The sequence below is a fragment of the Mustela lutreola genome, chromosome 10 (genome assembly GCF_030435805.1).
Source record: "Mustela lutreola isolate mMusLut2 chromosome 10, mMusLut2.pri, whole genome shotgun sequence".
Classification (NCBI taxonomy): Eukaryota; Metazoa; Chordata; class Mammalia; order Carnivora; family Mustelidae; genus Mustela; species Mustela lutreola.
The window spans coordinates 29,914,991-29,941,383 of NC_081299.1; the positions used below are offsets into that span (position 1 = coordinate 29,914,991).

The 26,393-nt window shown below is 41.3% G+C and overlaps 1 protein-coding gene across 6 annotated transcripts in view; it reads left to right on the forward strand.

Moving 5' to 3' along the window:
* LOC131809396 (microtubule-actin cross-linking factor 1) overlaps positions 1 to 26,393 on the forward strand; it is a 321,582-nt gene that overhangs the window by 87,255 nt on the left and 207,934 nt on the right. For 3 of the 6 annotated variants that reach the window (XM_059136435.1, XM_059136438.1, XM_059136436.1), the window contains exon 2: positions 22,132 to 22,193. In XM_059136435.1, the coding sequence (XP_058992418.1) occupies positions 22,132 to 22,193 (62 nt within the window). Of the gene's footprint in view, positions 1 to 2,955; positions 3,198 to 7,143; positions 7,208 to 12,278; positions 12,406 to 22,131; positions 22,194 to 26,393 lie in introns of those variants that run through there. The other 3 variants (XM_059136433.1, XM_059136439.1, XM_059136437.1) reach the window with 3 other exon arrangements.

Sequence of the window (26,393 nt, forward strand, 5' to 3'; positions counted from 1 at the left end):
GTTCTCAGTATAGCAGCAAGGGTGATTCTTTTAAGAGCCTAAGTTAAATCATGTCATTCTCTCACACAAAACATTCCTACTTCCCTTAGAATAAAAGCCAAAGTCTTTATAATTTATAAGTAAGTGGTTTATACAGCTATAGGTAGTCTGATAATCTCTCTTGCTTCATCTCTTGACATTCTCCCCTTCTCTCTGTGAGCTCCAACCAATAGAGTTTTCTCCATGTTCCCTGAGCACAACATACCTACTTCTGCCTCGGGATTTTTGCACTTGCTTCTTAAAAAGTTTGGCTCATTTTTTCTCTAGATAGCCATATGGTTTGTTAGCTCATATTCTTTAGATCTCTGCTTAAATACCATCTTATTAGAGACACCTTGCCTGAACATCTTATACAAGAAACTGGAAACTTGATCCCACTGGCACTCCCTTCTCTTCTTCATCTCTTTTAGTATTCTCCATTGTATTTTTGTGACAAACTATGTATTTGCTTGCTTGTTTGTATTTATTTTCCATCTTCTCCTACTGGTATATAAGTGTGAGAGCAAGGTCTTTGTTTTGTTCACTACTGTGTTCCCAATGTCTAGAACAGTGCCTGGAATATAGTAAACAGTAAATATTTGATGAACGAGGTATAGGTAAACACAAAATTATAGATGATCTGGATGCCATATTAAAATATTCATATTGTATTTGTTCCCCTCAAGGGCCCTTTATCATCTTTTTGGTTAGTAGATAATTCGGATCTAAAGCACTTCCCTTTTATTTATTTATTTTTAAAGATGCAACTTTGGGGAAAATAAAGGTTGGGCTGCCTGGGTGGTTCAGTTGGTTAAGTGTCTGACTCTTGTTTTCAGTTCAGGTCATGATCTCAGGGTTGTGAGATCAAGCCCTGCATTGTGCTCTATGCTTGGCTTTGAGCCCCTGCTTAAGACTCTTTCTCTCAGGGAGCCTGGGTGGCTCAGTGGGTTAAAGCCTCTGCCTTCTGCTCGGGTCATGATCTCAGAGTCCTGGGATGGAGCCCCACATCAGGACCTCTGCTCAGCAGGGTGACAGCTTCCTCCTCTCTCTCTGCCTGCCTCTCTGCCTACTTGTGATCTCTGTCTGTCAAATTTAAAAAAAAAAAAAAAAGAAAAAAGACTCTTGCTCTCTCTCTGCCCCTCCCCTTCTAAAAAATTTAATAAAATAAAGGTAACTTTATTTATTATAAAATAACAGGCATTAAGGCAATTTGCATTTTTTAAAGCTTATTTGTGAGAGAATATAGCATATTTACATACCATAGTGTAAAAGGCACCTTAGGAATGAATAGGAGCTAGATTGTTAACAAGCGAAGCTATAACTCTTCCCTGAGTGGAAGTTGTCACAGAGGGTATTAGATGTGCTCCAGGCTGTTGGGTTATGTTGTTTGTCCACACTTTATTTTATAAAATATCTCTTCAGAGAAAAGTAAATGGAAAGAGGAGCGGTGGTACTGTGAGGTCTTTGCATATTCAACTTAGGTTGTGTGAACTTTCTAGTCTTTCCATGCGTTACGTTTGCTAAATTATATATAAATTGTGTACAACAAAACTCACCCTTCTGGGCATACAATCCAGTAAGTTTTGACAAATGTATACAGTCATGGAACCATCGCCGCAAAAGTTCCCTTGTGTTTTTTTGTAGTCACTTCCATTCCTCACCCCCAGGCCTTGAACCACTTACCTGATTTCCGCCCCTATAGTTCTGCTTTTCCATAATGTCATATGGATGGAACCATACAGTATGTAGCCTTTTGTGTCTGGCTTCTTTCATGTAGTATAATGCTTTTGAGATCCATCCATGCTGTTTTATCAGTAGTCTGTTCCTTTTTTATTGCTGTGTTATAGTCCACCATATGGACACACTAGGATTTGTTTATTAGTCCACCAGTCAATGGCCTTTTGGCTGTTTCCAGATTTTCATTATTTTGAATACAGCTACTAATATCTTTCACATCCAGATCTTTGTGTGGACACATGTTTTCACTTTTCTTGGGTAAATCCTAGCAGTGCTACTGCTTGGTTGTTTGATATGTGTATGCTTAACTCTTTTAAAGTAATTGCCAAACTAGAGGGGTTGTGCTAATTTATACTCCCACCAGCCGTGTATGAGAGTTCTAGTTGCTTCACATCCTTGCCAGGACTTGATATTGTTGATCTTTGTAATTTTAGTCATTCTAGTTAGGTACATAGTGGTAAAGTGTTTTCAGTTGCTGCTACAGTCTCCATTTTAAGTTTTCATTTGTAAGCAAGCCTTTGTTTCGTTGGAAGGCATTGTTTTCTGCTGTCATTGAGCATCCCCATATTCCCTTGGGCAGCATTAGCTGGATTAGGTGGATTTTCCAGCTCTGAAAACACACTGGTTTTTTGTCCTCCTTGCTCATCTTCATCATGCTGTGTGTCAGATCTATCTCATGGAGCTTGTTGTGTATGTGATACTCTCCATAATGATCTTCGGGTCCCTTGCTTCCTCTTCCTAGGCCATGGGTGTGGAAGGGTTGCCCTCCGACTGGCCAGGGACTCATGGATACTTAAAATACATCCTTGTGTACTTTGCCTCCTCCCCACAAATGATTCCCTAGTAATTCTGGGACTTTTTTCTTTTGGCTCCATCCTGAAGTCTGGTATTCCAGCCAGGCTGGAAATGGAAAGTTAAGAGCATGACGTCCTCTGACACCCTCCCTTCTTGTACAGGGGTCTGAGGTTTGTTTGTTTAAGCTGAACAGAGGATGCCAAAGATAGAATTTGAGTCAGCTCAGCACTAGCTTAGGCGCTCCTTTTCACTCTCCTGGTTCCTCCTTCCCTTTCCCCTCCCCCTCTGGCCAGTTGTTTCCTGGGCTTTGTCTGAGATACACTGTACAGTTTTAGCCCCATCTAGTACTGCCTGCTGAAAGACAGCGACGAGATGGAGAAGAAGCCGCCAGGAAGTTACTGACAACTATGTGCTGTGGGCTGCTGCCTCTGTGCTGATAGTTTGGGACAGCAGTAACCTCAGGAGAAAGGCATTCAGAGGCCTGCTGAGCTGTGGGCTTGTGGCTAAACTCAGGGAAGGAGGAAGGACGGGCCTGGAAATGCCTCTCTTAGATTCCTCTTACTTACCATCAACCATCTTTATTTTGACCCACGTTCTTGGAATTGCAGGCGTTCTCTACTGGAAGAGATGTGCCAGAGGCAGAGCAGGTAACTTGTGATGGGGAGTTATTCTTTAAATCAGCGTGGGGCTTTTTGAGGGTGGGGTAAATGACGGAGGGCTTCCTAGTGGCTGTCCTTAAAGGGCCAGTACCTTTTTTCAACTGGGGTGCTGTCAGATCTTCATGTGTGTGTGGATCTGCTGAGGAAACTGGGCTGTCCTCAGACCAGTGTGAGACCCGAACTCTTCCCCACTCTCTGTGGCTCTCTGCTAGAGGGTGCTGGTTTGATGAGGTGACGTCTGGGCTCCAAGCTGAGGGAAGTGGCGACTGTGCTGACTTGGGTCCTTGCTCCGAGAATCAAGCTCTTCCTTTTCCTACTTTCTCACAATCTCAAAGTGGCTCCTGGACTTTGTTTTTAACCAAAAGCATCTAGTAATTCTAACACCCTCCTCTAGGTAGAGATATGAGAAAACATGTGGGATTGGAGAAGTTTCTGGATTTGGTTTATTTTTGGGTGAGAAAAGGCAGAGGAAGAAGAGCTAGTGAGAGGAAGGGGTAAGTGGTATCCTTGCTGAGGTGCCTCTGTTCTCTTTGATGGAATTAAAATGGTTCCTTTCCCTTCAGGCAGCCATATAGTTTACTTGTTTATATAAGTCATCCTGTTCAATTTGAGGAAGTTAACTGCTCCTGTCTCCAGGGAGTCAGCCCCCGATACTTTAAAAAAAAAAAAAAGATGCTAGCAGACCCCTCTTTCTTCTCCTGTTTGCTATTAGTTACATTATATTCCTTTGAGTTCTAAAAGCCCAGTGCAGGAATCAGCCTCAAATCTAGCTGATTCTAAATCTCCATGGTTGAGGATTAATAAAGTCTAACTTTTCCTGGAGTCCACCTTTGCTTGGATCTCTGTGCCTTCAGTACTGTCCTTGTGATCTCCCTGCTACCTGTAAGCCAACGTATTAAGACACTTGTTCCTTTGTATCTTAAAAGTTATGATGCAGACTCGATGACTTATCACTTTACTTTCTATTAAAAGTTCATGAATGCTTGACAGAATTAGAATTAGAATCAGAATCAGTCGTTCCCCAGTGTCCTTTCCAGTAAGTCCCAGAAAAGCTTTTGACTAAATATTCAGATCCCAGCATGTGTCTATATCAGCAAAAACAGACATTTAGAAATATATTTGCTTGTGTGGTGGTGTGTGTAAAGAGGTAGCCCAAAGTGACTTTCCTTTTTGAAATGTAAAGCCTGGATTGGAACTTAGAAAGAAATAGGCAGGCATGAATTATTCGGCCTATATACTATTTCATATGCAATGAAAAAGTAATTACCATCCAGGAGGAGGCTGCTAGTTTCCTTGTGCACTGTGGTAATGACATTTCTAAACCACTAATTGATTAATATTTTAAAAGTTTATCTTCAGTATAGGATTGTCTATGATACTTAGAAATCGGAGCCATCTCCGATTTCAATAGCCATAAAATGCATTGAAATAAAAAGAAAAATAAATTGGAAAAGCTTTTTATTTCTGTGAAATAACTTTGGTTCTAGTATCTAATAATTAATTGGGAAGGTACCATATTCACTTTATCTGTCAAATTAGATTAGGGGTTTTGTAACTGGAGATTATGGATACCAAAACTTCTGTAGAAGTGGTTAAGAGATTCTTGTACCCATTTATTTTAATTTCAATTTTGAGATGTATTTTATCTATAAGGGTATTTAAAAGGAACACCTATGCTCTCATGTACTACATGCTAGTTGGACATCATCAGAATAAAGTTTCTCCACCATCTCTAAGTATATATTTAAACTGCTTATAAATGTACATTTTACTAAAAAAATGAACTTTGTATCTTTTCATCTGTTATTTTTAAATTTTTTTTAATTGGGAGTGTTTCCCTGTTGCAGGGAAACTGCCAAACATAGGTTCTGTGCCTGATAAACTCTAGGCAAGGCTCAGTTGTATGGGCTCAGGTACTTAGTCCTGAGTGGGTAGTACATTGCCAGGTGATGACACTGTAATATTGGCTGAGTATGTACTAAAAGATCTTGTACTTCTCGTAGCACATTTTTAGTCATATTTACATACTATAAAGCGTGTACACAATTTTTAGATATCCAAGGTATTTGACTTTGAAACTATTTCTGCTATTCTTTCAGGCTCTTGTATCCATTTTTTTGAATAATACCCTGAGATTACTGGGCACACTGTGAAACTATTACTGTTTGTTGCTATTCATATGAACCAGTTTATAAAAAAGGGTTCACTGTGATAACGTGCAACATAGAAATAGACTGGATGCTGAGGCTGATATAACTGTAATTAATTAATCTCTAATTTTAGTAAAAATTACTTGACTGGTTATATCATTTAGCTTTAAAATAAGTAACATAAACTTGAACCCATAAAATTTATTTATACTATTAAACACTGCTTTTATTTGTTGTTGTTTTTTTTAAAGATTTTATTTATTTATTTGACAGATCATAAGAAGACAAGAGAGGGAGGCAGAGAGAGAGGGGCAAGCAGGCTCCCCGATGAGTAGAGAGCCCGACACGGGGCTCACGGGGCTTGATCCCAGAACCCTGAGATCATGACCTGAGCTGAAGGCAGAGGTTTAACCCATTGAGCACCCAGGCACCCCTTTATTTGTTTTTTTGAACAATGTGTTTATATGTTCTATAAGTTGAGTTGCATTTAAGATTTGTTTGAAAAAGTGATTATAGAACATAGAATCGTTGGACTATTTATTCTGTTGGTGACTGGGAAATTCTTTTTTAAGTTGGAAGTTGCCTCTTTGTAACTTAGGCACATTAGTCCAAATTCTGCCTGGGAAAGATCAAGTCTACTTTCTCTTCTAGGTGTCAGGCTTGCTTAGGTTTGAAGGCTGTCTTTGCCAATGGACACTTCCCTTTCCATTGACTGTATACGATTTGCTAACTCCTTATTATTCTAGTATTCCTTTGAATAGTTAAATGGATTGTTTTTGCTTGGAAAATTTGGAGGCTAGGTGTACATGTGGAGTGGTGAAGGGAGTACAGCAGAAACATAGGAAGGAATCACTGATCATATTACTTCATTTTCCTTATTTGTTTTTTGTTGTTGTTTGTTTTTTTGTTTTTTTTTTCTGGGTGTTATGGGTTCACTGATGAGCTCTGGTTACATAAGTATGTGGCTTTTACAACCACGTTCCCAAGTCACCTTATCTCCAGTGGATGTAAACAAGATACAGAAAGACACAGACCGTTTGTATTGAAATCATATAATACCTGTAAGACAACTTTGCGTTCAGTTAGTATTTAGATATATTTTTTAAGATTTTATTTATTTATTTGACAGAGAGAGAGATCACTAGTAGCAGAGAGACAGGTGGAAGCAGGCTCCCTGCTGAGCAGAGAGCCTGATGTGGGGCTCGATCCCAGGACCCTGAGATCATAACCTGAGCTGAAGGCAGGGGCTTAACCCACTGAGCCACTCAGGTGCCCCAGTATTTATATTTTTAAATAGCTTTCAATATACCCTGTCTACTCATATTTACATATATTATCTCATTATTCCCAAAACTTCCCACTGTTTTAGTTTGTATCCTCATTATTTTTCTCTAGGGCTGTTGAAATAATCAATTTCCCCCATACTCTTCCCCGCCCCCACCTGTGGCCTAACTGTTGCCAGAGTTACCTTTCTAAAATAGGTGTCTGTATCACTCTCCTGCATAAAATCCATCCATGCTTCCTCTCTGCTTTTAGAAGAAAATTCAAACTTTTCAGCATGACGGGAAAGTGTTTTTATGGAGCGCCCTGGCTAACTCTGTGGGTAGAGCATGTAACTCTTGATCTCAGGGTTATGAGTTTGAGCCCCATGTTGGGTATAGAGATTACTTTAAAAAAAAAAAAAAAAAGTGTTTTTATGATCTGCCCCCTGCCTATTTCACTAGTTCCATTTCCTCTCCTGGCCTTACAAGCACCTAGTACACCAGCCTCGTTTAAAAACTTGTAGATCTCTACCCCAAATGCCCGTACCCTCTTTTCAACTGGACTACTTGATACTTGCCCTTCAAGGTAAGAAGTTAGGGCCTCTGGAAAGCCTTCCCCACTGAGGTGAGAGTTCTTCCTCTGTGCGCCAGCGGCACAATGCTAGTGCTTCTTGCTCAAACCTGGATTGTCAGCTTGCTCTGCTTGTCTCTATTGCTCTCCAGTAATTACAGTCTGTTAGACTGTAAGATCTTTAAGAGCAGGGACTCCTACTCATTTCAGTTTCCCAAGTGTCTGGGACAAAATAGCTGTCAGTAAATGTTACTCGAACAAATAAAATGAAAGAATTAAGATAGCACTAGATATAAGCTGTAGCAGGGAACTTGTCTTATTCATTTATGTACTTATAGGGCTTGGCTTAGCTTGACATGTGGTCTAAGGTAGGTGCTCAGTATAGATTAATTGAATGATACAGAGTTGCCCTGTGTTTTAGTTTATTAATATCTCACATTGTGGTAACATAGAACCTTTGAATTTTTGCGTGTTTGCCAAAGGATGGATGTGTCTCTCTCTAGGGTCTTGTTTTCTTTATCTGCAAAGTAAGAGTTGGACAGTCCAGTCTCTTAAGGTTCTTTCCATTTCTAACATCCCACTAGGAAAACCAGCTATAATCGCTGTATCTGGACCATATGAAGTACAACCTAAGATTGCATCACCTTTTCTTTTCTCTCTCCTCTTTCCCCTGTTTCCCCTCTACTCTCTCCTCCCCTTCCCTCCCCTCCCCTCCCCTCTTCTCTTCAGCAGCTCCGTCACACTGCTGAGTCTATTAAACTTAAGATTTGTTATACTTAAGATTTGTTATAAAATGGTCAGTCCTGGTACATGAATTGCTATTATCTCCCCTCTAGACACTGCTGTGCCTTTAGTTTTCTTGAACTTCAGTACAAGACATAAGTATCCTAGTTCCCTTTTGTCCTATGAGATTTTGTATCACTTTTTGAGATTGTTTTGAATGTTTATCCCTCCATTTATGATATTAGCTGTGCCTCTTCCATTCATCTTATCTAAAAATTTGTTGTAATAGGCTCTTGATAAATAAATAAATGGCCATGTATCTACTATATCTTTACTCAAATAACTAAACCATTAGCTGTCTTAATCAAGATGGAGGCTTTGCCTTTTTCTTTCCTTAGCTTTTTTTTCTACGTCTGTGCGGTGTGTAGGAAGACCCTTGAACTTGGAGTCAGGAGACCTGGGTTCCAAGTCCTGGCTTTTCTTTCTACCTTTCTTTCTTTTCTTTTCTTTTTTTAAAAGATGTTATGTGTTTATTTGAGAGAGAGGGTGCAAGTGAGAGACAGCAAGCAGAGGGAAAGAGAGAAGCTCCCATTGAGCATGGAGGCCAATACGGGCTCAATCCCAGAACTCTGAGATCATGACCTGAGCTGAAAGCAAACACTTAACCCACTGAGCCATGCAGTAGCCCCAGTCTTGGTTCTTCTACTGACTACACGAGATGCTAGACGGGTTACTTACTTCCTCTGCGCTTTTTCCCATCTGAATGAGAAGAATAAAGACTAAGGTCTCTAATTTCCTGTTCTTCTGGCAGTGTGATCATCTGGCCTCCACTTGGATGTGGTGACATGGAATTGTGGTTGAGGTTCTGGGTCAGGCTACCTGTGTTACCATCCTACCTCTGCCACTGCTTGCAGATTGACATCAGTCTGTCTGGGTCTGTGCTTCCTCATCCATAAAGTGAGGTTAATAATACTCCATGGTTGTTTTGAGTTAGTTTTTAGAATACATTCTGTACATAGTAAGGACTATATAATTGAGGGATTTGTTTGTTTGCTTGTTTGTTTTTTAGTAATCTTTACCCCCAATGTGGGGCTTGAACTCACGACTGAGTTCAAGGGTCGCATGTTCTTCTGACTAAGCCAGCCAGGGGCCCCAAGGACAATATAATTGTTTACTATCCTCATGATACTTTTTTCACAAAATATATCATTGAGAACATAGTAATTTCCAATATGCCGCAGGAACAAAATATAAATATTTATCTTTACAGTTGGGAATGAAAAAATGTGAAAAAGCCAGTGTGGGAATATACAAAAAGTTAGTGATATATAATGAATCATTGTCTTACACATTAGAAAGAAAGGCTTCTGTGTCCACTTTAATATCCTTAACAGTGGGTGATTCTGGTATTTAAGGAAATAAATGTATAGCTTTGATTTTCTGTGCTATTGTAAGAAAGCCGATAGTTGTAAATTCTCTGATAACTTCTAGCCATGTGTGGAAATACTGGCTTGGATTTCTTTCACTCAACATTTTATTTTTTATTTTTATTTTTTTCCCCCACTCGAGTTTTAAATTCTGCAGGTAGCAGTCAGATTCACTTTTTTCCTGCCTCTAACATTGCTGGAAACCCATGACCAATGACATGACTAAAAGTTGGTCAAAAAAGAAGGGGGATGACCTGGTAATCACTGCTCCAGCCGGTCTCCTCTGAATAATTAAGAGCTGACTGTCTTAATCAAAATCTTGCTGTTAGTGGTAGCTTCCCTTTTGAGGCTCGACCTCCTAGGAGGGAAGGCCTGTGTCTCCTGGCAGGTAGACTGACCTTATCCCCAGGACTCTCTCCCCTAACTTCCTCAGTCTGTAATGCTTTTACAGGAAATAGATTCTGCTTGAATGCCAAAGGAGTCAGGAGAAGGCCGCCTTTGATTTACCTTTGCAGACCTTACTCAGGGATGATTATTTTGACTTTCAGACTATGAAGTTATTTAGTATTTCTAGAAGTTACCCCACATATTCATTGGGATATGCCCTAAATCTCTATTTAGCTATAGTCAAATATTTTTATTTTTTAATCTTCCCAGGAATATTCAGCCACCTTAAATATATAGCTCCCCCATGGCAGTGTAGTTATTTTGGATTAGGTCCCTCTCAGAAACAGTAGGGTGTAACAAGAGGTGTGGTTTTGGAGCTAGACAAATGGATACATAATCTTGGTCAAGTTATTTAGTCTTTAAAAAATATTTGTTTATTTCAGAGAGAAAGAGAGAGCTATAACAAGCATGCGTTAGTTCAGGTGGGGGGTGGGTGGTGGCGTGGAGAGGGGCAGAGGGGCCAGGAGACAATTTTAAGCAGGCCCCCTGCTGAGCATGGAGCCAGAGGCAGAGCTTCCTCTCCAGACTCTGAGATCATAACTTGAGCCAAAACCAACAGTCAGATGCTTAACTGACTGCACCACTCAGGTGCCTCCAAGTTATTTAGCCTTTTTAAAGTATTTTCATTTCCAAAATGGAGATGATAATACCTTAGAGAATCGTTGGGATTAGATGAAATTATATTTAAAGTTCTTAGCACATTACTTGTAAACTGAGTTACAGTAAATGCTCAGTTAATTTTAGCTTAGGTTATTAGTGCATTTAAAATGTTTTAGAGATCAGAATATGAAGACAGAAGACACAAGACTCAAGAAACTTAAATCAGATAAAGGAAAGATTTACTAAAATATGAATCAGGAAACATTTATTCCTTTTTCTTCCCTCTTCCGTATTTCGTGTGCACTTCTCTTCTCAGGACAAGGTAAATTCTAGGAGGACCCTTCCTTTCCAAGGCTGACTAAGAAGAGTCTGATAAAAGGAGCAAACTGAGGAGAGGTATCGCAGGTTATCGGGGTGACTGAGAGAGCTAAGTCAAGGAGAAATGAAGTCAGCCGTGAGTCCTGTTATTACTAAGTAGTAACAGGAATATTAGTTTGTAGATGGGAGGGATGCCCAGTAGGGAGTGAAGAAAGCTGGCAGGACACTGAGGCAGGTCACAGAGCTTGTGTAAATTGAGTGGTCTGCTAGGCAAGCTCGTTTTTACTCTTTTTCACTTGCAGTCTTTGGGACTAGTCTCTGCAAACTTGCTTTCCTGGGTGTTTCTCCCTCCCTGCTTTTAGGAATAGGATTGGAGGTAGCATTAGCCTGAAGAAGTCATTCTATTTAGGGAAGGGGCCAGTGATTAGGCCCTTATCTGCAGTGGGGCCTTTCAGAGTGGTGTGGGGCCCCATCAGAGTGGCAATCCTGCCTTTGACAGAGGCTTGGCTTTTCTAACCCCTGGTTGGGTCAGAAGTGTGAAGAAGCAATAGATGGGCTGGGCCATCCGAATGAAAAAGCCCTTCATTGTGTTCCTTCAACATTCCAGTGTCTGGTACAATTAGCCAAGACTCAGAAAACAAGTTGGACAAACAAGCAAGCAGCCCCCCACTGATGGATAAAGGGATCTCTGGCACCGCTGAGTTAAGTGCTGGGACTGTAAAGACAGGGTGGGAGGGTCTGGGAAGAGGTGGGGATTTGGGATGATATTCCTGGCTGGATGAGGGGACAGAATGGAGCAACAAGCAAACAATATTTTTGAGGTTGATGAAATCTGCCCTGCTAATCTACCTGAGAGGCTGGCTGGGGCTGGGCTAACCAGTCAAGTAAGTGGAATCATTGCAGAGAGACTGTAACTTTTGCCTTTGGGCAGCTGTAAATGTGGGGGAATGGAGCTCCATTTAGAATCTGGGAATCTCTTGGCAGTAGACAGTGTATGGGATTTACTCCATTATAGTATCTGCCATTGGGGGACATTCTCAGTTGGTTAACATTTCACATGTACTTCTGCCTGAGAAGAGGCCTGCCAGAGGAGCAGTTTGTTGGGCAATGGATGTACTGTTCTTGACTTGGCAGTAAGCCGTTCTACCTTACCAGCTCTTCTGCAACTGTCTAAGATTCACCAGGTCACAAGCTTCTGCTCTGCAAATGGTGGGTAACTCAAAGACCAGCCTCTTTCAGCCTGCTCAGGCTTACTCAATAACTTGGCTGCACTTTTTCATAATGAAGCTCCCACCTCTGTATGCTGCTGTCGGTCTGAAAACACTAAGCTGCGGCCACTTTTGAATAGGATGCTTTTTGCCTTAAGACCTGAACCCCAGTTTTTGGAAGTGCCCTAGGGAGGAGCTTCCTCTCTGACCTCAAGGGGAGGAGGAGGTCATTAGGAAGTGGTGGGTGGAGCCACGACTCTGTACTTCTGCTGTCTCTCTCTGCTCATCGCATAGCCCTTTGGCTATCTATCTCTGTTTACCTCGAAGCCTTTTTTGAGGAGCTGCAGAAGGTGCACGAGTCGCTAGCTGGACATTCTTTGGAATACCCTCCTTTTGGGTGGGGTCAGCAGACACAAGAGTACCATGTGGCCTAGTTACCAAGATGAACACGAGTTCAACGCCCACCTGGTTTGCCGCATGTGCTGTATGGGTTAGTATGTGAAGTTATTTTTCCTTGTCTGGGCCTGTGGATCCCAAATAGCTCCTGTTGTCATTGACTCATAGGAGTATATGGGTTTTGAAGTCTTGGAGGTGTTACAGCTTTTGTGCTTGTTAAAATGTGCTGGGGAATACACGGGTGCCCTACTTCCTGGGGAACTTCTTAAGCTTGTAGTGACTGGCAGTTAAGAGCCTGAGCTTTGGGTGTGGGACTTTTTTATAGAGGCTGAATTCATGCTCATGCTTCTTTTTGCCTGTATCAGGAAACCACTTTTAAGTTATGTTGCATAGTTCTGAGAGTCCAGGGTGTATTTTTAGCAGAAGTTGGTTGGTTACGGAGTCCACCTCTGAGCGGACTGGATGGGGGGTGGGTGGGAGGGAGGAGTCATGACCTGGGTTTCCTCTTTCACTTGCTCTCTTCTGCCAGCTATGAGGAGGGAAGAGGGCTCCAGGATGGTCTGAGAACGGGACCTGGGATGGGACGGGGGACCTAAAGAAGAATTGCAGGCTAGGAGGAGTGTTGTGTAGGCTGTGGCTTAGGTTTCCCTGGATAAAGGACAAGAGTTCATTTAAATCATGTTCTGTGATCTTGAGCAAGTGGCCCAGGCTTTTTGGCCACAGATTTCTTTGGCTTCCAAACTGCAGGGTGCACAGACTTGGTGCTGGAATGAGATGTCAGTTCGTCCGTTCTTGGTAAAATGAAAAAGGTAAGGAGAAAGTAGTGTGCCTTTCATAAAAGGAAACTCATTTCAAGACCTGTCCTTTACTGTGATTGTCCTTCCTACTTTTCTGGTGTTAAAATGTCCTTTATTTTATGAAAGAATTTTTCTTACGTAGTAGTTTGGTTTTAGATTATCCCTACTTAGCAAAAGAAAAGGTTGACAGCTTTATGTTAGGTTTTCTGATTTATTTTGGAACACTTACTGGTTTGGAAACTCCTGGATTGATCATCAACTTTGATAATCAAAATAACATTTGATATTATTTTCTTGAATCTCTAAAGCAGAACAAAATTGTGACCCAAATAGGCAGATTTTTCACTAAAATTGAAATAGCCAGCTATTTTATCAAGGGGAGAGAGCAGAAGAAATCTCAGAAGGGCTGTAGGAGAGCTACAGTTATGATTCTGTCTCCTGACCACTAGGCCAGTGCTGCCAGATATTTAAGTGCTTTGTGAGAAACAAAGGTGGTATTATAGTAATGTTTGGGGCACATGGAGGGGCGGGTTTCATCTGTTGTTGCCATGCCTGCAAGTCTAGCCTTCTATCTTTCTGGTATCATTGAGATTTCCTTCCTGAGATCTAGAGAAGAGAATCTTCTGCATCTGAAAGTGCTTGGAGATAAAAGGGCCCCTTTTCTCTAACCAACAGAGAAGTTTAAGGAAGTTTAGAATCTTTACTGAAAGTTTGGGGGCAAAAACATTCTCTCTCATCATACCCTGTTTAATCCCTCAAGGCAGGGTGGGCTAATGGCCTCTGGCATCACCTGTCTGCTTGGGGCTTCAGCCCTATCACTAAATGGCTAGATGAGCTAGGGGAATTGCTTGATCTTTCTATGCCTTGGTTTCCTCATTTTTAAAAAGGGGGTTTAGGAGCACCTGGGTGGCTTAGTGGGTTAAAGCCTCTGCCTTCAGCTCAGGTCATGATCTCAGGGTACTGGGATCGAGCCCCGCATCGGGCTCTCTGCTCAGTGGGGAGCCTGCTTCCTCCTCTCTCTCTGCCTGCCTCTCTGCCTACTTGTGATCTCTGTCAAATAAATAAATAAAATCTTAAAAAAAAAAAGAAGAACAAGGTGTTTTAAAAAAATAAATAAAAAATAAAAAGGGGGTTTAAATAGACCTAACTCAGAGTCATTATGAGGAGTACATGATATTCAAGCCCTTAGCCCAGTGTAAGCTCTGCAGGTGATTTTGATATGACTGGTTCACAGACTGGTATTTGGGAACCATTGACCTAGTCCAAACTCCAAAATTGTAGATGAAACTCAGATTCAAAGAGGGGAGCTGAGTGTTCTGTAAGGTAAGCATTGTAGACTAGAGGCCAGCAAATCCCAAGTTATAGACCTAATTGTGCCCCTGTGTCACTTTATCCCACTTAAGAGGGCTTCTTAGGGCTTGGATTTCGACATCTTTCAGATGATATTTTGAAGATTCTTAAACCTTTAATCTCTTTGCATCTGTGATTTAGCTTTTCTGATAATCTAATGAATATTCAAGAAACTATTGAATTTTTCCCCCCTCTTCCCTTTGCCTTGTATGCCTCTCCCTCCATCTCTATGGCTCATTTCTCTCACGACCATGCTTACTCCTGGCTTATTTCTTTATCTAACTTCTGTTGTTTACTCTCAGATTCCCAGTAGAGCAAAGAATTATCATTAATAAAGTTCCAGTTTGTCTGAGAAACAACACAAAACTTTAATTCTGCACTGAAATTTATAGAATTATCACCTCCCTAAACTCCCATTTCTCAGTGTTCACTGAGACATTCTAAGCCCACCAACCCTTGGTGATAGATGCCTGTCATGAACCCCAGTTACAGTTACAGTTTTCACCTCCCTTCTTCCTGTCATTACTCAGGACGATATTGTGTTGCTTTCTAATAATTTCAAGGGTTGGTGATTGATTAAAAGTCCATCACAGACTTGGATTTGAACCGCAATTGTGCTACTAGCTAACTGTGTGACTTTGGGCAAATTATTAATAAGCCTTTTTGAGCTTCAATTTGAACTATAAAAATAAGAATACATAGTGTGTGCTTGGTAGATTGTGAGGACTGAGTCGAATACTAAATGAAACAGGCCTTGCACAGTGCCTGACGCAGAGTAAACACGATATCTAGGTCTGTCTTATCTCCCAGAATTGACTTATATATGTTTGAGGATAGGAATCATTTATAATTTTGGTGCCATTGTATATTTTTAGTAAGCACAGTTAATTGCTTGATCTCTATGTATCTGTCTCCCCCCCTTGCTCCCTCCCTTTCTTCCTTCTTGAAGTATAGTTGACACATAATGTTATATTAGATTTGGATGTATGATTCAATAAGTTTATACATTCTTTCTCACCACAAATGTATCTACCATCTGTCACCATATGCTATTACAATATTATTGACTATATTGCCTCTGCTGTACCTTTGATTCCCATGACTTACTCATGGAAGTAAATGGAAGCCTGTATCTCGCTTTCCTCTTTGCCCATTTTGCCCATACCCCTCCCCCTCTCCCCTCTAGCAGCCATCAGTTTGTCTTCTGTATGGGTCTGTTTCTTCAGCCTCTTTTCTTTGAGCTTACATGAAGTAGTGCAAAGTCTTCTGGGTCCAGATGTGGCAAGAAGAATTTAGGAAAGCTGTAACTGTAGTTTGGACATCTGAATGGAAATCCCTGCTCCTTACTGAAAAGCAGCCTTTTAATTATCATTTGGGAATACTTAGTCTGACTTTGAAAATACCATCTTAAAGAGTCCTTGTAGATACAACGTTGGTGCATAGTGGGCTTTCAGTATATATTTGTTAAATGAATGAGTATTCTTGAGTACCCATTATTTTCTTAAATGTTGGTTTAAAAAAAAGAGATTTATTTATTTATGTATTTATCTGACAGAGAGAGACATAGCAAGAGAGGGACAGGGGGAATGGGAGAGGGAGAAGGAGGCTTCCCGCCAAGCAGAGAGCCCGATGTATGGCTCAGTCCCAGGACCCTGGGATCATGACCTGAGCCTAAGGGAGATGCTTAACAACTGAGCCACCCCAAATGTTGGGTTTTTAAGTAAACTTAAAACATGGTCTTGACTCTAAAGAGCTGAAGATAAATAGGATTTACACAGAGAGATATGTAACAATAGGTTTTATATGCTTTGTGTCAAGTAAAGTGAATAAACACAGGCACCTGCAGGCATCTAGAAGTGGCTGGCATAGGTGGAAAGATGTAAAGGGAGAAGCGGGACTTCAACTGGACCTTCTAAGGAGGTTCTAACTTAGATAACCCAAAATGAGGGAGACAGATATTCTGGTAGGGACAACAGAGACAAGAATTTGCAAGTTATGTTTGGAAACAATGATATCAGAATGACCCAGGTGAGTCATGCTGGGGAGAGCCCAAAGATAAAGTTGGAAGAGTAGATTATAAATTTCTTCAGGTCAGAGGCCAGGTATTTATTTCCTCCAACTACCTAACACACAGGGAATAAAAACCAGAATTTAATTTCAAAGGGTTATAACAGACTATGGAAACAAAGGACCTGGACTTGGTCTTCTGGGAGCCACTAAAGGATTTTTGAGTAGAGGGATGATATGGGCAAAGTGGTGATTTCGGAAGATAAGTTGAGATAGGCTGTCTCCTGTATTTCCCACAGCCACACCTGTCAACTGTTAGCTTCAAATCTGTAGCCTCAATTCTGCCTGCTCTTCTGAACTCTAGACCTAACGTTCCAACTGCCAGCAAGAAGGTCTGCTAACACCTCATTTTTCTTCTACTTAACTCAACCTACCCAACACCCAATCTATGCCTCCTAGTTTCCTAATCTTATGATAATACTCCTTCCAGTTGCTGGAAACATTAGGTAACTAACATTTATATATTTATTTTTTTAAGATTTTATTTATTTATTTGACAAAGAGAGATCACGAGTAGGCAGAGAGTCAGGCAGAGAGAGAGAGCGCGAGAAGCAGGCTTCCCGCTGAGCAGAGAGCCCGATGTGGGACCTTGGGATCAGGACCTGAGCAGAAGGCAGAGGCTTTAACCCACTGAGCCACCCAGGCACCCCTTTATCCTCTTGTCTTAATGCTTAAATCAGGAAAGAACTTGCATATACTCGATGGGTCTGGGACGAAGGATCCTAAAAAAGGATCCTTTAGCTTTGGGGGCACAGTTGTTCCATAAAAACCCTTTTCTAAGGAACTTACAGCTCAGCTCTAAGGCAGGCTACCTGGTCTTGAGAAGTGCTTGTAATCATGTTGCCATTAGTAGTTATGCTCAGAATAGATACTTGGACCTCTTGCTGCTGTATTAGAAGTCTGTTTTTTAGCTATTGGAAACATAGTAAGATGGACCAGTGTCCATTGTGCCCGTTGCATCTTCAGGTCTAAAATAAAGGAGGCAGTAGAGTGAAAAGAAATCCCATGAATTCGCCTTTTCTTTATATATACATACACATGTGTATTTATATATATATACATATGTACGTATACATATATATACATATACATACATATATATATCTCCCCAACACAGAGCTTGAACTCACGACCCTGAGATCAAGACCTGAACTGAGATCAAGAGTCAGATGCTTAACTGACTGAGCCACCTGGTACCCCCTGCTCCTTCTTTAAAATGTTGGTTAGTTTAAAAGGAAATTTGTTAACTTTTTGTTTTCCGTCTCTTATTTAACCTGTCATGGTAAACACATTTAATTTTTATAATAAAAAATTCTGAAAAGAAAAATAGCTAGGAAAACTTGTGTCTCTAGAGTGAGACTTTTGTAAAACTAGCAATGGTCATTCTTGGTTATGAAGGTACTAATGTAGTGAGGCAGAATGGGTTTGGTAGAGGTGAAATGTAGAGGGGCACAGCTTTTAGTTGGCTTTAATTTTGTTTTCACATAGTGGCTGCATGTTTCGGCACACAGGTGACACTTATTGGGGTGTTGGGGTTTTTTACATACTGGACTGTTTTCTCCATAGGGGAATTCAGCTCTGATTTCATTCTGTGTGTTTCATTAGCCAGTCTTCTAATCATATATTGACCAGTCAAGAAAGTTTTTGTTTTTGTTTTAGGTCATATCCTGCAGAGCTGTAGCTGTTAGCAGCATTGGGAGATACAAAAAGTAAAGCATAATCTCTTTCCTTAGGAGTTAGTGATCTCATTGATGATGTAAGAATAAGCATATTAAAAGTTGAGGACTCCATATTATTATATAAGTGCTGATTGAGTGATTAGCATGGGAAGTACCATAAAAATTTGTAGGACAAAGAGACTGTTGAGACCTGGAGTTGTCAGGAGAGGCTGCCAAAGTAATTTTTCTCAAGCATACATCTGATCATGTTTTCTCTTATTTAAAATTTTTCAAAGCTTTTTCTTAGCTTCTCCTACCAATTTCTTAATGGTAAAGTTTGGACTTACTAGCTTATAAGAAAGGTCATGATCGGGGTGCCTGGGTGGCTTAGTGGGTTAAAGCCTCTGCCTTCAGCTCAGGTCATGATCCCAGGGTCCTGGGATCGAGCCCCACATCAGGCTCTCTGCTCTGCAGGGAGCCTGCTTCCTCCTCTCTCTCTCTGCCTGCCTCTCTGCCTACTTGTGATCTCTGTCTGTCAAATAAAAAATAAAAATCTTAAAAAAAAAAAAAAAAAAGGTCATGATTTGGCCCATGGCATCCTATCTAGTTTTAAGTCTCTCCACTACCTAATACACATCCTGTCTTTCAACCATCCTTGATTCTGTGCACTTCTCTGAACATAAGCGCCTGGTTGTCTCCATGAATTTGCATTAGGTGAAATTTGCATGTAGTAGCTTTGTCCCTTCCCTTTAATTCTTCGCTAACTTCTCATCTCTTAAGGTTTCGTTAGACTTCCTTCTCTGGAAACTTTGACTAACTGCCCATGTGTCCCTCTCCTGTTCAGGTAGCTTAACCATTTTTCTTCTGTTTTTGAGCACTCTGTGCTTAGCTCTATTTATAGCATGTATCAAACTGCACTGAAGTTATTTCTTTTCTCTGCTAGACTGTCATCTATTTTATTTTATTATTTTTTTATAAAGTAGTCTCCACATCCAACATGGGACTTGAATGCATGACCCCAAGATTAGGAATTGTGTGTTCCATCAACTAAGCCAGTCAGGTGCCTCGACTGTCATCTCTTTTAAAGATAGAGACTGTGACTTTGGTATCTATTTTTTCTTTTTAAATATTTTATTTATTTATTTGAGAGAGAGCAAGGGAAACCATGAGCTGGGGAGTGACTTTGTTATCTATCATCAGAGTCAAACACAGGCTCTTCCAAACATGTAGGTCCTTAATAAAGATGTATTCAGGGGCGCCTGGGTGGCTCCGTGGGTTAAACCTCTGCCTTTGTCTCAGGTCATGATCTCAGGGTCCTGGGATCGAGCCCCGCATTGGGCTCTCTGCTCAGCAGGGAGCCTGCTTCTCCCTCTCTCTCTGCCTGCCTCTCTGGCTATTTGTGATCTCTATCTGTCAAATAAATTTTAAAAATCTTTAAAAAAAAAAAAAGATGTATTAAAAAAAAAGATGTATTCAAAGAAGAAATGAATGAATGAATGAGCTAGATTTTAAAAAGTAAACAGTATTTGGGGTGCCTGGATGGTTCAGTTGGTTGGGCATCCAACTCCTGATTTTGGCTCAAGTCATGATCTTGGGGTCGTGGGATCAGGCTCCATGTCAAGGACTATGCTCAAATAAATAAATAAAATCTTTTTAAAAAGGAGTAAGTAATACTTGTAGAGAGAGAGAGAGAGAAGCATGCCGTGAAGAGAAAATAGTGTGAGCAGTGTCAATGATGTAGATGAGACTGCAGTTGTAAGCTGATTCTCATTCAGTCTGTAGGTGACACAGGCTTGGAAAGGATAATGAAGATGTTGGATAATTGAATCAGCATCTAAAAATCTCAAAATATGGTGGGATGACAGTGCTCAAATCTAATAAAAATCCTGAATACTTGCAATTTGAATACTTGCAGGGCTCTATTAGGTGAAAGGTAGCCTGGGGCTCTGCGGCTTTTTGTGGAGTCACTCATGGGGCATGATCCCAGAGTTCTGGGATCAGGCCTGCATAGGGCTTCAGCCCCAAATCTGGCTCCCTGCTCAGTGGGAAGTCTGCTTCTCCCTCTGCCCCTCACCCCACTCTCTCTCTCTCAAGTAAATAAATCTTTAAAAAAAAAAAATGTGAGAGGTAGCCTACACTTAAAAAAAAATTCTAACAGTTCCAAATGAGAGCCAGTAGGGAGAATTTATAAGGAAGCAAATGATGTCATATTTATAGAACTATTAAATTGATATATTGCCTTAGGAGTAGTGAATTCTCTATTAAGTTTTAAGTATCAGGAATATTATAGAATTGTGCAGGATTTGGGCAGACCTTTCAACCCTAAACAGATGATTCTTTGTTGTTGAAGGGAATCATGTTTCAGCAGGGAACAAGATTAGATAACTAACTCTAATTCTTAAATTAGAGTTATATAGTAGCAAGAGAGCACTATATAGTAGCAAGAGAGCACTGTTCCTTGCAAAGCAGGAAAAGGTTTAAGGCTGAAAAGAAGGATGTGAAATTAAGAGCAAAGACAGGGATGAGGTAGCACTGAGTGTCTATGAACTCAGAAATGTGAGTAGGTAGTACTGGAAGTGGAGAGAGTCAGCATTGTTTGAACAGCAGCTGTGCAGCTCTTACTAGGCAGTCAGAGGGGAGTGACTGGACAGTAGGGAGGGAAGACCTCAATGATGTTTGTGAAGATTACTAGTGAACCAGAGTTATTTAATTCTGCCACTTTTTTCTGAAATGCTCCCTGACTTGGAGAAAAAAATGGAAGAGTTGAGCAGTGGTGGTAATTCAGATTCCCAGATTGTCATGGTGAACTTAGTGGTGGAAGGTTAGGCAGGTGACAGTTCCTGGGGTATTAGTGATGGCAGCTTTAATTGCTTAACTGTGATGTCTAGCGTAGACCAGGATAAGCTTAGATGCTTTTAATAAAAGGGATAAAATAAGAATGGAGTGATAAAGCTTGGGAATGATTAGGATGACTGTGTTTGAAGCAGGAATTCGTGACAGTGTGGTGGCTGGATATGAACTAGAGATGAAGTCAGTTGTGGATGATGCCAGAGGATGCGTGTGGAGATAGTAAATGTGAACTAAGTTGTTGGGAGGTTAAGGTAGATTTGCCATGTGGAGGAGGGCAGGCGCCAGGGAGTGGTCGATGACAGTGAGCATGATTTGAGCAAGATAATTAGGGGGGTGGCATAGGCTTCAAATAGAAGAAAAGGAGCAGGGCTGATGGATCATTGGTCTGGAAGTGCTCTGAGAATTGGCAGATGTGGGAGAAAGGGAGTCCTCTGCAGGATCAGGCCTTTGGAATAGTGATTCCCAAGTATTGGCAGTCATGTTTTTGTGAATGGGATGCACAAAACTGAGAATGGAGAGTATGCCTACAAAGAAGTGGCTCTGTAGGAATTATGAGAAGGAAGAGCTGGGGCAGGTGTGCAGTGGGTTAAACTGAACAGCTTTCTGGGGTTGCCTGGTTGGTAATGGCTGCTACGGAAATGGGAGCTAGGGGTGGAAACCGGAATGGAGCAGGAGAGGGTGGGGGAGCAGAGCACTGGTCTGACAGATCCATAAGTGAAGAGGGAGATGATGGAATCTCCGTAGTACGAGTGGCCCAAATGCCAAGTCTACTCAACCTCTTCTGCGGGTGGTGTTCACAACTTTGGCTTTTTGGAGGTTGCTTTGGGGGAAGTAGAGACTCATCCACTCTCCAGATTATGAAGCTAAAGAGACTTTGCCATGTCACGGTTTTTGAGGCTTATGATTCTGTCTAATCTATAAAGTGGCAAGATGGTCAGGAAAGAAGAGGAAGTTTCTCAGGCCAAATTTTCCCAGCAACATGGGTGTGTGGAAACTGTCTCCACGGTCCACAGAGAAGCTGGGCTGTGGATGAAGCAGGAGTAGGGGAACTTATCCGGGCCGTGCTAAGCCAATGCCTTCTCTGTGTTTGCTTTACAGATGAACGGGACCGTGTTCAGAAGAAGACTTTCACCAAGTGGGTCAACAAGCACCTGATGAAGGTAGGACTCCTTTGTAGCTGCTGCCCCAGCACCTCTGGCTGCACCTAAGCTGGATCTGTCAGTCCTTCTCTCAGAGAGTTCAGATTGCTTGTCATGTGCTTGATGCAGATACACATGTGACTTTTTAAAAATAACTAACATAGTCATAACCGTGTGGAAACTTGTACTGATCAGTTTCTTGGAGAGGATAGTAAGAAATGCCATTACCTCAGAACATGAAGATTGAGGGTACCAGGGGGTGATTCCTGGATTCAAAGAATACTTTGTTCCAGCTTTACAAATTATTTTATAAGCTCCCTTCTTTATTTTCATTTCTAGATCTGATTACTGTGTAAAGATGGGGCAGAGTGGCTTTTGTTCTTTATCTTTAAGTGCACAAATCTTAAATGTTTGGTTTAAGCTGTTTTTACATGTGTATTTACACCGTAAGCATCATGCAGTGTAAGACACAGAACACTTCCAGAACGGCTAGGGTTGGGGGAAGATTTTATTGTTTTTAAGTAGAGGAGAAACCAAGGCAGAGACATGTTAAAAGCCCACCTAAGGATAAGCAGTATGACTAATATGGCAGTCCAGATTTGAAAATAACATTTTTGAATAGTATATCATAATTACTCAAATACTTCACATAATTTTGAGTTATATTGATTACTGCTCTGGGAAAGGTCACCAGTGACCTCTTTTTTTTTTTTTTTTTTTTTTTTTTTTTATTAAAGATTTTTTTTTTTTTTAAATTTATTTATTTGACAGAGACAGATCACAAGCAGGCAGAGAGGCAGGCAGAGAGAGAGGAGGAAGCAGGCTCCCTGCTGAGCAGAGAGCCCGATGCGGGGCTCGATCCCAGGACCCTGGGATCATGACCTGAGCCGAAGGCAGCGGCTTAACCCACTGAGCCACCCAGGCGCCCCTCACCAGTGACCTCTTAATTGCCATGTCCAGTAGCCTAGTTTTATCTTCCTCTTATTTGGTTTCTCTACAGTATCTGATACTGCTGACTAACTTAATATACCTTAAAACCCTCTCTTATGTTGACTTCTGAACACTGATTTTTCCTGAATTACCTCTTTTCTCTTGCTTGCTTGTTTGCTTTCTTTCTTCCTTTCTTTCTCTCTTTCTTTCTTTCAAGATTTTATCTGTTCATTCATGAGAGACAGAGGCAGAAGCTGAGGGAAAAGTAGGCTCCCCAAGGAGCAGGGAGCCCAATGCGAGACTCGATGCCAGGACCCTGGAATTATGACCTGAGCCAAAGGCAGACACTTAACCATCTGAGCCACCCACGCGTCCTGTGAATGCCTTTTACTTTCTCTGACTCCTCCATGTTGGTGTTCCCAGGGTCCTAACCTTACCCATTTTCTTGTTTTGTTCTCTACTCTTCTTTGGTAGTCTTGTGTTAGTCACAGGGATCATTTGTAGTGTGGAACACAAGGAAGCACAAGCAGAAAAAGTATGAGATGATCTCCTAGAATCTGGTGTCTGGATGGAACAAGTTTTTATTATGAAAGCTAAGTATTATCAGGCAGCTACTCTCTGTTTTTATTGAGGCCTTGTGTTTTCTCATTTTTATTTCTTTCTGTATGTTTCCTACATTCATTGCTTCTGCCATTGCTTGTGTGGTGGCTATCTCTCAAATGGTGATGTAATTTGTGGCAACAGAATTCTGTAGACACAAAACACAGAAAATCTGATTGGCTGGGATGTTCTTTTCTTCCATGGGTCCGGTGTCCATCTGTAGCTCAGTAATCTATGGCTAGGGAGATGGTTACATAAATCAGTATGGCTCCTGAGGGCCACTGTTTAATGGGGGCTTCTGGTGAGGGCAGTTTTCAAAATACAAGATCTGGATATGGACATAATGATAGAGCCATTTCCTGTGTTCTTTCCTAAGCCAAAGACAGTGTACTAGACACTTTCATCTAGATGTCACCCAGACATATCCATATTCAACACACCACAAATTGCTAAATATTTTCATTCATGTACTTAGCTATCCAAATTAGGAATCTAGAACTATTTTCAGGCTGCCCATCATCTCCCTTGTCATCAGTTCCAATCAGTCACTTCTAGCTCAGAAAGATGCTTGTACCTGACTTTTCTCCTCAATCCCCATGACCTCTGCTCTAGTGCAGGGCCTTTTCAGCTTGCCTTGATCACTGTAATAGCTCCTAGTAGGGTTTTCTGTGGTAATACTGATAACACAAATAGTAGTAATAGTTTATTGAGTGCTTACCATAAAGCTGATGTTCTGGACTAGGTCCTCAACATGGATTAGCTTCTTTATTGCTCAGTGAACTTATTCTGTAGACTCTTTCAATTTTCCCATTTTATCAATGAGGGCAATGAACTTTAGAGAACTTAACTTCTTCAGGGTCACGCTACTAGAAAGAGGCAAAACTGAAATTTTAGAATTCAGACAACCTAAAGTATAGAACCTGTGTTCTTAATGTCTGCAGTAATGGCCTGGCTTCTGCCTGCCTTTCCAGGCTCATAGCATCGAATTTCCCTTTTATCTCAGGCACTTGGTGAACCATGTGCCATGCTAAGAGCCATGTGCATGTTATTTTACAGCTGTATCCTTGCTCATGCTGCTCCCTCTGTGTGGAGCCGTCTCCAATCTCTGTTCTGCCTATGTAACCCCAACTGAACATGACCTCAATAAATACTTTCCTGAATCTTCCATATGGGAGTGACTATCCTTTTCTTATGCCCTCACCGTATTCCTTATGTACTTCTGTTATAGCACTTGTATACGTTCTATATCTTTCTGTTAATTTTAACTTGAAGGCAGATACTGATACTGTGTCAGGATAAAGTTAGCATCAGGATAAAGAGAAGGGAAGAGAGACAGCGAGAGAAAATGGCTATTTCCCTCTAATTCCTTCAAGATGTACCATTTGCTTCCAGTTTGATGACATAGAACTCTGTCATGATGCAGACTCCTTGACAACCTGGTTTCAAGCCCCCTGGCTTCATTTGCAGGCATTGTCCTCTATGTAGCCTGTGCTGGGCCCACATGAGATAAGTCACTGCTCCCTAAACACTGCGTGCTTTCACACCTCTTTGCGTATTCATCTCTTGCTCCCTAGAATGCACATCCCAATCTCCTCTGCCTGGCCATCACCCACTTACCCTTCAAGGCCCATGTCCGATATCACCTTCCTGGGAATCTGACCTCTGATCCTCAGACTAAATTAATCTCAACTCTGTCTCTTTTCCACACCACTTTGAAGTGATGCCTTGTGTGTTCATGCGTTGCCTCCCCTATCAGCATGCTCACCGAGGGCTCAGACTGTATTGTACTACTTCCTCTACCATATACTGCACCACAGATAGGAGAAATACCCAGGATTTGTTGCCATGAGCAAATAATATTTCAATAGTGTTTTATCTGAGCACATTCTTATCTGGCTTGATTCTTATGATAACTCTGAAGGCAGTAAAGGTATTTTACTCTCTCAGTTTTCCCAGCTAAGGAAAGTGAGAATTTGAAGGGGTAAAGTGACTTTCCCAAGATCATACGGCTAGTGAAGGAGGGAGCTAGGGACCACTCATGAGTATTATGATTAAAATTACTTGTTCTTTCTTCTAAAAATGCCCCGAACTTACTCTTTTGTGCCTCATCTCTAACAATTGGAAGATTTGAATTTATCCTGAGTCGGGCTGGTCTCCTTAACTTTGTAGTTGAACACAAATGCCCTGGCTCTCCGCTATTGCTGGTTGGATTTCTGCCTCAGTGCTGCGTGATGACAGGAGGCCCAGGGAGGGAGAAACGAGATGAACACAACAGAGCATTGTTAGAAATTGGAGGCCAGCCAGAGCTTTACTTCAGTCCCTGGCTATTTTTCCTCTCTTCTCAGACCCTCAGAGTTGTGACGGCTTTTCTCATCTTGGGATATTTCAGAGAGAGGGATTCACGGCTAATCAGAATCATTGCGCCATGCTGGCAGTCTTTGAACTTTGTACTGAGAAATAGGGACCGAGATTTGTTTTTTTGTAATCCAGGCATCCCTTGCTGTGCTCCCCAAGTACACCCAGATTAATGTGGCCATTGGCAAGTAGATGGATATGAGATCAAAGCAACAAGCCTCTCAAGCTCTGGATTCAGTTGACCTGGGATCTCTTGGATCCCCAGCTGTCTCTGTGGGAAATAGTTTGTTGTGGCTTAGCAAATTAATTCCTCTTTATTAGTCAAGAACATTGTTG